General features: G+C 51.4%; 1 protein-coding gene across 3 annotated transcripts in view; it reads right to left on the bottom strand.

The window, feature by feature from the left end:
• LOC117966970 (tensin-2-like) overlaps positions 1-11978 on the bottom strand; it is a 41141-nt gene that overhangs the window by 2151 nt on the left and 27012 nt on the right. For all 3 annotated transcript variants that reach the window (XM_059013276.1, XM_059013278.1, XM_059013277.1), the window contains exons 8-27: positions 11535-11585; positions 11203-11325; positions 11018-11082; positions 10741-10824; positions 9964-10079; positions 9698-9758; positions 9104-9179; positions 8497-8626; positions 7965-8030; positions 7449-7565; positions 5931-7286; positions 5457-5616; positions 3673-4958; positions 3101-3238; positions 2716-2808; positions 1954-2031; positions 1509-1586; positions 1047-1215; positions 599-667; positions 167-196 (exon numbers count right to left, since the gene is read on the bottom strand). In XM_059013276.1, the coding sequence (XP_058869259.1) occupies positions 167-196; positions 599-667; positions 1047-1215; positions 1509-1586; positions 1954-2031; positions 2716-2808; positions 3101-3238; positions 3673-4958; positions 5457-5616; positions 5931-7286; positions 7449-7565; positions 7965-8030; positions 8497-8626; positions 9104-9179; positions 9698-9758; positions 9964-10079; positions 10741-10824; positions 11018-11082; positions 11203-11325; positions 11535-11585 (4346 nt within the window). The remainder of the gene's footprint in view (positions 1-166; positions 197-598; positions 668-1046; positions 1216-1508; positions 1587-1953; positions 2032-2715; positions 2809-3100; positions 3239-3672; positions 4959-5456; positions 5617-5930; positions 7287-7448; positions 7566-7964; positions 8031-8496; positions 8627-9103; positions 9180-9697; positions 9759-9963; positions 10080-10740; positions 10825-11017; positions 11083-11202; positions 11326-11534; positions 11586-11978) is intronic.

The following is an 11978-nucleotide window of genomic DNA, read 5'->3' as shown; positions in this document are numbered from 1 at the left end:
ATTACAGGTCTGACTAGCGTTCTTAAAGTTACAGTCTGTTAAGCCCCCACCCCACATGATTTGTGTTCTAGACAGTGTCTTCCCAGAATTCCTTCTCAAGACCCTCTATGCCTTACTTAGGTCCAATGTTCTCTAAGAAATCGGAAGGAAAGAAAGCTCAACTCACTTGGACGTCGTTCCATCGGGGTTTGTCCACCTGGAAAACAAGGGAACGGACAAAAACAAATGAGGAAGAGTTTTATATTCAGGAAACAGTGCCATCCTGAAACAGAGGCATTCTATCAGCCATAGGAGATGATGGATCAGTTTTAAAACACTTTACTGCAGTCTAATTAACTCTTATTTCTTTTTCCCCCCATAAGAGACCTAAAACTAGTATCAAACATCTCAGTCATGTGACGGAAGGTATCTTAAGCACTCTCAACTTGTTTGATTCCAGTTTTGTTGAGTCTTTCAAACAAATTAAAAAGACTGGAGTAAACGCTTTGAGAAGCTGCTGTGGATCAAGCCTGGCCAGCGAAGCGGGGCTCTGTACTGGTTTACGTGTGGGTACAGCGGCTAACACCAGCGAGTGTACTGGTCAGGGTTCTGCGCTTACCTCCTGTCCTGCGGATCCACATTGCAGAAGGTCACACTGCTGACTGGGTAGTGCCGTCTGAAGAAGAGTCTGAAAACAGAGAGGTAAAAAAGGACAGGAGTGAGGAAGCGGAGGAGGAGGAGGAGGGGGGCCTAACAAACATTCCTTCAGAACTGAACAATCATGCTTGTATTTCCAAAGATGTATCTGATGCACGATGCAGTACACGTGCCTGACAACTCTTTTCACTAAAACTAATCCAGGTTTGCAGAAATCCGCTCGCCTGGTCTGATATAACATTCTAGAAAATCCAGCTGGGTTTTGCAGTCTGACTGGTTTGAGACTAGGGGTGTGCTGATTCATAGATTCACACAGTGAACCGCGATTATTTTTCTTGACCGCGACCGCGTGTGTGTATGTGTCTGGTGTCTGTGTTTGTGTGCGACAGAGCCTGTCTGTGTGTCCTTGCCTGCGCTGGCTGTCCGTCAGTGTGATTCCCTGCATTGACACTTTGAAATGCACGACGGTTGGCGCGGGCCGTGGGTTGCGTGAGTACGTGGCGGCCGTCGCCTTGGAGATGGCCTGGGGTCCCGTCAGAGACTCCGTCTCCACCGAGTTCAGGAGCAGCACGTTGCAAGCTGGGAAAAAAAAACAAAAAAAACAACAGGTCACCTTCCTGTTAAACACACCAAGTAGTCTGCAGTTAGACACACCTTTGTATTAGGCTGGTTTTAGAGGCTTGAACTACCTTACCAAGTGAAACCAGCCATTGGGTTGGTTTTGAAGCTAGGGTGTGTTCTGTATATATATAAAAAAAAAAGTTTTGCATATCTTTCATAATCATTAAAAACGCTTCAGCAAAATTCTAAATGTTTAAACCCTAAACTATCATCATCGCCCCCTACTGGACGCCGTGTGAATTGCGCCCTACCTGCCCCCAGCTTCAGCAGGTCCGCGGCTGTGCTCATGTTACTGGGTGCGCTCAGCTCCTGGCTCTCCCCCATGGGATCTGGAATACAAGGGGTTAAAGACGACGCTATTTTAGTGACTTGAATAATATTGCAAGTAAAAGTGCCTAGTGCTGAAGAATGCCGTTCTAGTGATACTGCGCCCTCTTGTGGTTGGCATGGGTCGGTGCAGAGAAATTCAACAGTGAAAACTCAAAGGTGACTGTATACTGCACTGTAACTGTTACCCTGCCCATCACAACTCAGTATAGCTGAAAGCCTAACCTGGATGCAGCTGAGTTATGGGTGGTGTGGCATTTTTTTCACTTTTGTGGCTTCAAGCTTAAACCAGAACTAGTTTTTCAGGATGCAGCGCTGAGCCGTGTGCGAGTCAGGGTGTGTTTGGAGGCTCGCTGTGGGAATACGCACCCTTCTCTGGGATCCTGAGCTTACAGGGCAGGGAGATGGGAGTGATAGAGTGCTGGTACACCAGAGCAGACAGGCTCCCTGGAAGAGAGAGCAGAGAAAACACCACAGCTATAGCGTTGACAGTGCAGCAGACACGCTAGGAGTCTGTTTTAAAAACACAACACAATCAGACGCTACTGTAGATGGACCATGAATTCAGCCACAACGATGGAATGGGCTTTCAAAATCCTGCAGAGCCAAACCAGACATCTAGCAGACCTAGAAATGTGTCACTGTGGCTTTCGTGTACTTTAATTAGGGTGACCATATCCCAGGTACTGGTCTCTCTCTGCTTTAAGACAAGCAGGACTACAAGTACCACAATGCATTGCAGTGCGGTATTTAAAAAAAATATAAAGACAAATCCTGGAGAAACGTGCAATATCAAGGATGGAAACAAGACTCCCATTGCATGGCAGTGTGATCCATTCCTGGTTTTCCTAGGTGCTTAACAAGACACATCTGAGCTTGTTATCTTGAGGCTAATCAAGCTTGTAGTAAAACCTGGAATTGGTGAAACTGCTATGCAATAGGAGTTCCCATCCCTGTATATGGTCATCCTTTCTTAAAAGGCAACGCAACTTTTTGGGAAGTCGGTCTCTCGTAGTGTAGTGACAGATGACGTTCAAAAAAGTCACTTTGCCCACAGAGCACAACTTTATCAAAGGAATTCCAGCTGGTGTTATCGACACAAACTCTGTGGCAGCCCCCCCCTCCTCTCACCGAAGTGAGGCTCGTTCTGACAGCCCTTGATCTTCACACCCTTGGGGCCCGTCTCAATCAAAAAGTGCCTCACCAACTGCTCCAGGGGGTCACCTGACAAGAGGAGAGCACCAATCAGCAGCGAGCACAAACAATGCACATTGTAATTATAATACAGCATTGGGCATGATATAAGCTGGATGTCATGCTTGGTCACTCTGAGCTCGAGGAGATGAAAATGAGCTTACACAGCACCCCGTACTATATTTTATATGTTGAAGAAGAAGAAGAATTATGCAGTTTCAGATGTCATCTCATCGATATCAGGTTGCTACTGTTTATTATCAGGTTTGGCGTAGACTTGGGGTTGGATGTTTTGTGTTGAATCGATTAAGGGCGAGGGTACCTTTGCTGCCCTGAGCGCTGGCGCTGGCGCTGGGAGGTGGCGTCGCCACTTTGAGTGCCAGCCCGTACGCCCCGTGGAAGGAGTTGCTGTCCCGGATCAGAAAGGCTCCCGGCTCCTTCTCCCTCAGGAGAGCGATGGCTGCACAGGGGGCAGGAAACAGGGGAGGGTTCACAAGGGATCGCATCTGCTGGGTATTATTTTAACACTCCCATTGCGTAGCAGTTTGAGCCATTCCAGGTCTTCCAGTGAGCTTGAACAGTAAGCTAGCCTTGTATGCACTGCGTCTAATTTGAACAGCAAGATGGAATGGCTACACCTGCTCTGCGAATGGGAGTGTACTAAGTTATATGGACAGGAATAAGGGAGTGGCCAAAAGGATCGAATGAGACATTGGCTTACACTACTGGAAGAAGGCGGTTGAATTAAACACAGTCAAATATCAAATGGAAGATAGCAATCATTTGTGTATAATATAATGAACTCACGAATTTGTTTTTTGTATAAACATTCAATTTCAAAAACAATTCTTTATTCGCACAAAAGCTTGATGGTGCACGTGGAACCGGACCTACCTTGGTCCCGGGAGATGACGGGCTTGTACCAGAACCTGGAGCTGTCCTGCACAAACTTGGCGCTGATGGGACTGACGATACTGACAGTAGAGTCTGGCTCCGCCTCCCTGACCTCACCCTGATCCAGAGAGAAGGTCACATGGTGCTGGTAGTGGGCGGGGCCGGGGGAGTTCCGCATCGCTGACGACCTCCCATTGGGCGAGCCTGGGCCGGGTGACCTCTCACCGAGCGTGGAGAGCCTCCTCTTCTCAGGTAAGGGGGGCTGGGGTTCGGCGAGGGGTGGGGGGATCGTGACGGCAGTGTACCCCGTGTACTGGCTGGGAGTCGGGGGGTTGTGCCCAGCGTAGTATGAATTGCAGATGGGGAAGGAGGGGGTCGAGGAGTGACTTTCAGAGGGGCTCCCCTGGCAGGACGGTAAGGGGGAGGAGCCCTGGACGCTGACTGTGCAGGGCTGCAAGTGTTGGGGTTCGGATCCCAGCATCAAGCGGCGACCCAGCGTTGCGAATCCGGGGATAGGAGGCTCATCTTGGGGTGACCTTTCCGGGCTTCTTGGGGCTGGAGAGTGGGGTGCAGAGCTGGGATGAGCAGGAGGGGATGTGGGGGGAGTTTGGGACTGGGGTGCAGGGCTAGAATTGGAAGGCAATCCCTCCGTTATAGTCCTGTCAGGGCTTGTTAGGGAGGGGTAACCCCTGTGGGACGCGTCCCCCACTGCAGTGCCATTGACATGCAGAGAGACTGGGGAGGGCTGGTTTGGGGGAGAGTCGCAGTTTGAGCCTGGGGCAGCAGGGGGACAGACCGATGTGGGGAAGCTGCCTTGTGGGGTGTGGGATTGAGGGCTGCAGCGAGGTGTGGCGTAGGGGCTGACTGTGGTGGCCTGCAGTGCGTGGGACTGAGGGCTAAGCGAGGGATAGGGATTCCCAGCTCCAGTGGGGGTCTCACCCAGTGACCAATCTTGATGGCCGTTGCTGGGCGGTGCAGGAGGGGCGGGGGGAAGGCTGTAGGTGGTCCGAGAGTTTGGGCTGACTTGACGGGCAGGGGAGGGGTGGGGTTTGTTCGGGGAACCCCCAGGAGTTGTGGGAGAGGCCTGGACAGAACTGGGGTACCCCACAGGGGAGGAAAGGGGGCTAGCAGAGGCTGGCTGGGAGACGGGGGGAGATGGATGATGATCCTGGCACTGGGGCTCGGGGAGGGGTCCCCGATATTCTCCGTTCCGAGGGGGTGAAGGTTCCACAGCCCTCCCTGGCCCCTGCTCAGTGATATGCTGCTCCTCTTGTGCTTGTCTGGGGCTAGAGGGGGAGAAGGGGCACACAGGGGGAGGAGGGGTCAGTAAAATACAGTGTCTGGAAAGAGGATTAGACCACTGGTTGCAATCCGACGTCACAAATTTAAATTCAGAGCATCCCACCGCAATCCGTAAAAAAAAAAAAATATTTGAATTCGATAAACCAATTATTACGTGTAGTGCAGGGAGACACAAACAACTTGAGACCTCTGCAGGGCTGGCAGTAAGACTCCCACTGCAAAGCAGTTGGATCCGTTCCTGTTTTTAAATAAGACACAGATGAGCTTGTTACCTATACACCGGGGCTCATCAAACTCCCCTGGAGTGGGTGAAACTGCTACGCAACAGTCTTATTTCCATCGCTGCCTCTGCGTTCATGTCTTCAGTCACTTATTGGTTATGTCTGCACCCCCCCCCCCCCCCCACCCCCCACCATTGCGTTTCCTCTCTACCCAACCCAGGCCCTGAACAGAGTGAAGGATCGCAGGACACTGCACTGTACCTGTCTCGGCTCTGCAGGGGGCTGCTGGAGTGCACGGGGGTGGGCGGACCAGAGAGGTCAGGGGGCGTGGAGCAGATGATGCGAGCCTCGCGGTGGAGTCGACGCAGGGTGCCCTGAGCTGCGGAGTCACGCCAGGCCACACTGTCCACCGGACCACCGTCTAACCAGGGGGAGGAGAGAGAGGAGAGGTTATACAATCGAGACAGGTCTGTTGAGTGACTCCAGTTTATCACACCCTCGTAAAATGTGTTTGAGTAAATCGTATAAAAAAATAAAAAGACGGTTTCTAAACGGTCAGGTTTTGCAAGTTAGAAACAGCCGTGACTATTTAACACTCGATAGCGCTACTTTTAGAATCTTTTTCGATGGCAAATGTTTCAGTGCCAACTTTAATTTATGAATTTAATTTATTACGTTTCTTGGAAACAAACAAACAAACATCCACGCAAGAATCCGTTTAAACCCAGCCTGTACCTGCTGCTTGGCTGTCTTGCGGAGCGTGCTGGAACTCCCTTGGGGGGGCGCTGCTGCTCTCGGGGGGTCCTGGGGTCCTGGCAGGCGGAGGTAGGGGGGAGCTTGACTGGGACCCATACCCCCGACTCTCCGCAGTAGACAACGTGCGGGCTGGGGGCACGGCCTGGTAAGGAGAGTAGGCACAGGGAAGCCTGGGAGCCTGGTACCCTCCACTACTGTACTTCAGCTCCTGACAGTGGGCAGAGTGCGGGACAGGGGGCAGGGGGTCAAAGGTAAATGTGGCGACCTCGTGACCCTGCGGGGAGTGGTGATGGCCGTAGGGGTCAGCCGGCATGATCAGAGGGGCCGCCTGGGGCCCGTGTGTGGCCCGGGCCCTCCTGTGCCAAAGCTCAGCCTCTCTCTCGCGATGAAGGCCCTCCCATTGGTGGAGCTCTGCCTCCTGGTGTAGCCCTGCCTCTCTGTCCCACTGTAACCCCGCCTCTCTGTGGTGAAGCCCCTCCCAGTGTAACTCCTGGCCCCGCCCCAGCCCCGCCTCTCTGTCTATACGCAACGCATGGAAGGCAGCTGCTGACGAGGCTTCCTCGCGGCAGTCACGGCACGGGCAAGTAGGGGGCGCCAGACTGAGGGGCTGGCCTTCTAGGATCAGAAGGTCCCTGTAGGAGGAGGGTGGGTGGGAGTGGGGGTGAGGGTGGGCGTGGTAGGGAGGGTACTCCTCTCTGCACAGCAGCCTGTGTGGAGGCAAGTCTGGAGGGGGGTACTGGTACAGATGTCTGCCCCCCTCGGAGTAAGACCTGTGCAGGTAGCGCTGCGGTGGCGACTGCTGGGGCGGCTGGCTCTGCTGCCTGTCCCACAGCGCGTCCTGGCGGTGCAGCGTGGCACGGTGATGGCACACCTCCAGGTGGCCCCCGTTCCTCTCCAGGGTAAGCCCGTTGTGCAGGCAGCAGCCGTTCTCCCGGCAGCTCTGAGACCGATACCCAGTGCGGCATGAGCAGGAACGGCACAGCCGCAGGGGCCCCATCCTCTCTGGCTCCCCATCATCCAGGATCGCCGTCTCCCTGTCCCTCTCCTCCTCCCCCCCTCCTCCTCCTCCTCCTCCTCCTCCTCGCACTCCGATGCCCCCCAACAGCCGGTCCAGCTCCTCTCTCTCAGCCCGGGAGGGGGGTGCAGGGCGGGAGGGGGGCTCCTCGAATCTCTCGGTGGCTGCGGAGGAGTGGCCCGAGTCGCTGCTCGCGGACAGCAGCTGGCTGTTCTCGGTGCTGGCAGGGCTGCCGTTGGGGGTGAGGGAGCCAGGTCCGCGCTTCTTCTTCACCTGGGCGTACAGGCTGCCGTCCAGAGGCCCCCGCGTGTGGGAGATATCTGCGGGGACACACAGAGTCAGAGAGGGGTTCACAAACACAGGCGCTCTGCAGCTGCAAGGGAATGCTTTCCTTACAAATGAAAGTTAAAACCTGGGTATATTTTTAAACTTCAGAGCATAAAAAATAGAAATAATTGCATTGACAGTGTGCTGGTTTGTACCTTCCAGGCTGTCTTGGTGGTTTTGGCTAAGGTTCTCGTAGGAGTCCCAGCGCACAATCGGGTCTGAGGTGTTGTAATCCACGCTGACCGCAGGGTCATTGCGCAGGACCTCCCGCCCTGGAGAGGAGGAGAGGAGAGGAGGAGAGGAGGAGAGGAGTCAGGAACAGATTGTTGTGACTTTCACTCACATTTATATTTTTATTTAGTCATTTTGCAGATGCTTTTATTCAAAGCGGCTTAGAGACCAGGGGGTGAACTACGCATCAACAACTGCTGCTGCTGCAGAGTCGCTTCCAATAGGACCTCGCTTGTTTTACGTCTCATCTGAAGGAAGGAGCACAAGGAGGTGAAGTGACTTGCTCAGGGTCGCACACAGGGAGTCAGTGCCTGGGATTGAACCTCCTGGTAACAAGCCCCTTTCTCTAACCACTGGATCACATAAAAATAAACTCACATGGGCAAATAAAAACTCAAAAAACAAATAAACACACGCACAAAGTAAGCTTTCTGACCCACCTTTGATTTTCTCCGGTCCCGAGGAGAACACAAACTCCACAGTGGCATCAGGTGGGAACCGACTGTCTGCTCAGAGAAGGAGAGGAGTGAGAGAGGGATTGAGAGAGGGAGAGGGAGTGAGAGAGGGATTGAGAGAGGGGGAGGGAGTGAGAGAGGGATTGAGAGAGGGGGAGGGAGTGAGAGAGGGATTGAGAGAGGGAGAGGGAGTGAGAGAGGGATTGAGAGAGGGAGAGGGAGTGAGAGAGAGGAACACAACACAGACAGCAATGTAACCTATCTACCCTCAAATCAGCAATAATCTAACTTTCTTCTAACACTGACGGTTGGGATCCCAGCAGGAGCACCATTCTAACCCTCTTGACTATCCCCGCTGAGAATTAGAAAGGCTCATCTTGTTCCCGTTACTCCCCCTACTTCATCTAAACTGAGCACGCCCCACAGGGTCACAGTCTGGAGGTCTCCTATAGCTCTGTGCCCACAGACCTGCAGCAGGACCGGCTCCTTGTTCTTCCCAGAGCCCTGCTGGCTGTACCTGTGCATGCCTGGTCCAGCTCCCCCTTGCCAAACCACAGCTGTGCCCCATGGATGGTGCAGGTGTGGAACTGCAGCCTGAAGACCACGTCCCTCTCCGATGCCTGAGCCTGGCGATGATAGCACTTCACCTGGGCGGGAGAGAGAGTGAGGGAACACGAGAAAGATCACGAACCAGAGGAGAGGCCATTCTGCTCCCATCGCCGCTCGTCCGGTTCCTACAGTAGCAGGGTCCGGGGTCAATTCCTGGTTTTCATTCTCTTTTAAGCAATCCAGCACATCACTGATCAAAAAAATGCCATCAGCGGTAATCATTTAAAACGAGCTTCTCACAAACAGTGATAACAAATGACTTCAACTGAAGCCAGCGTTTGCTTGTCAGTGAAATTGGCTTCAATTGAAAGCAGTTGAACAGTCACAGCGATTATTTATGTCTCTAAAAATTCCAATTCCAATTCCTTTGAAGGAATGGAATTTGGAATTGGGAACCGATTTTTACAAAGGAATTGGAATTGAAAACCAGGAATTGCCCCTTCCCTGGTTCCTAGTAGCTGCTTGATCTCTGACGTGATGATCGAGGGATGGGTTGGTACTGGAAGCCCACTTACCATGATGTCTCCTTTGACCAGCATAGCTGGTTCGATGGTGACACACAGCTTCCTGCCCGCTGAACCGTTCATGTTACTGGAGAGAGGGAGGAGATGGAAGAGGGAGAAAGATGGAAGAGGGGGAGGGAGAGGGAAACACAATAAGGTATTTACTAATTATCATCTTTAAAAAAAAATTGATAATCGTAGTGATGGATTATTCTATAGTGAAATCCGTTCTGCAGAACAGAAATGTTACAATATAAGCAAATGTCTATCACAAAATATGTTTAATATCACATAATACAAATAGCATACTAAATACAGAATACTGCATCAGCTTGCATCATAGATGGCTTTTTTACACATGTATTTAAATGAGAATAATTAAACCGTACAGCTAATCCTAAAGAGACATCATTTCAGTCTGATACAAGTCATCTGATACACACGGCTGTATCACATCAGTATCAGATTACTATATACTCTAGTTTAGCTGATTCACTTTTGATACAAAGAAGAGACCTCAGGACATATAATAAACTACGCAACCATAAATCAGCTTGTTAAAACACAGCACACAGAACACAGACTCTTTGCCACGTTCGTACTCACTAGATTCCTGAGGTGTAGACAAGCTGCATGGACTGGTAAATCTTCAGGAATGGGAAGTATCCTGTAATTAAAAGACACGGCCGGGGGTGAGACTGGAGGAGCACAAAAGAGGAATGTGCTGATGGTACCGGACAGGGGGAGGACTGACTGCTGAGGAAACAGGACAGGGGGCTGCCGTGAGGGAGAGCGGCGCTACAATTGTCGTTTTATACAGCTAGCGAGATGGCTTGTTCCTAAGGAGATGCCCTCTCTCTGGACTCACTTACCCCCTCCCTGGGTCTCGAAGCCGGGCAGGGCTGGGATGAGGACCTGGTGCAGGAACAGGGGGCTGCTGTTCATCTTGATCGCCCCCGACAGGAGACCCCCGAAGTAGTAGATATACCTGCAAAATCACCAGTTCAGTGCAGAGATAGTGTCAGAACGTCTAGTCCAGCATTTGAACAGACGTTGTGCTGAAACCGGTAGGTTTTACAGACCTATTTAGTGTCGATTTCCAAACAAGAAAAGCTGCCCTTCTAAAGAACCCAAGGTAAGGTCAAAATGTTTTCATATATATTCTAGTAAGTTTGATCAAAACAGGTTATATATTAAATAACACAGCCAGATTGTTATTTAATATATGCTAAATAAAAATTGGGCAAAAAAAGCCAAAACCGAGGTACTGCATTATTTTGAGTAATTAGCAAGTTTTGTTCCATTGAAATTTATACTTAAAAACTTTCTTAAAAAGGTTACTCAAAAAAAAAATCCCTAAATTGAACGCTGCGATGTACTTCACTGAGTGACCACAAGAGGGAGCCTCACCCTCTTCCAATAGGAAGCGACTGCAATGCGTGAGCCAACTACTCACCGAGTGGAGTAGCAGTGAAATAACGGAAGTGGTGTTAAACCCTTAGGGTGAAGCCCATGGAAGATGTCCCAGATTACCTGTGCTACAGTGTGGTGACACACCTGTTACCTGTCCTATACAGACTAGCACACCTGTTCTGTAGACCCCTGCACCTGTATGCTGTATCATCTTCCCCTCTCCTGTGTTGAGTTACCTGTTCTGGGAGGGCTGCAGCGATGGTGCCACTTTATCTTCACAGAACTTTCTCATAGCCAGAGTGCTAAGAGCTTGGTCTGCCCTGGAGGGGAGAGGGGAGAGAGGGGAGAGAGGGGAGAAGGGAGGAGAGAAGGCAGAAATGTAAAAGGGTCAGGGGAGGAGGAGGAGGAGAAGGGAGAAGGAATCAGTCTCATTTTCTACCACATTTCAATAAAAGTTAGTTAGTAAAAAATATATAAATAATATATATATATATATTTTAAATAAAGCCTTACCCTGCGGAAATCTTGCTGTAGTGCATGTAGGCAGCGATTATCACTCCTGTTTTTCCTTTGTTCCCCTGAGGAATAGAGAATCACTTTTCTTTTAATGTTTTTTTTTCGAATAAAATGGTACAGTTCAGAGCAGTTAAGTGCTGGCTCTAGCCCCGCCCTCCCCGGATTAGGCTCCTCCCCCTCACCTTGCAGTGCAGCACGACCACATGCTGGGGGTCAGAGGTCAGCCAGGTCTCCATGGACTTGCAGATTGCACAGATCTTATCGAGGGGGGGAGCGTGGAGATCGGGCCAGCCAAAATCATAGACCTGAGAGAGAGAGAGAGAGAGAGAGAGAGAAAGTTTAACACCCTAATCAGACCCGCTACAGTTCGGTTAAACAAACGTCACATAGGCTCCCATTCTCAGCACAGCCACAGCCGGAGCACTGAACTCAAGGAGTTTGGTTTAGTGCTCAAGCACAGCTCTCTTGTTTGAACTTCCAAGCCCCTCTTCAGCACAGCGGCTGTGTCTCCTACCTTGGGGTTGAGCCGGCCGATGTCGTGCCTCCTCTCAGACAGGTTGAAGAGCTGAAAGAGAAGCGTAGACTCGCTGTGACACTGGACCCTGCAGACCCCCCTATCACCTCGCACACAGACCCCCTCTACACACACACACACACCCACCTCACCTCCTTACACACACACACCCCCCACTCCCCCTACACACACACCCCCACATAACCTCCCTACACACACACACCCCACCCCCCTTACACACATCCCCACACCCACATCCCCACCACGCACACCCCCTACACACACACCCCACCCCCCTACACACACCCCACCCCCCTACACACACACACCCACCTCACCTCCGTAAACACACACACACACACCTCACCTCCCTACACACACACACACCCTACACACACACACCCCTACACACACACACACACACACACACACACACACACACAC

The sequence above is a fragment of the Acipenser ruthenus genome, chromosome 45 (assembly GCF_902713425.1).
Source record: "Acipenser ruthenus chromosome 45, fAciRut3.2 maternal haplotype, whole genome shotgun sequence".
NCBI lineage: Eukaryota > Metazoa > Chordata > Actinopteri > Acipenseriformes > Acipenseridae > Acipenser > Acipenser ruthenus.
Note: the sequence above shows the minus strand (reverse complement) of the source record. Positions and strands in the feature narration are given on the sequence as shown.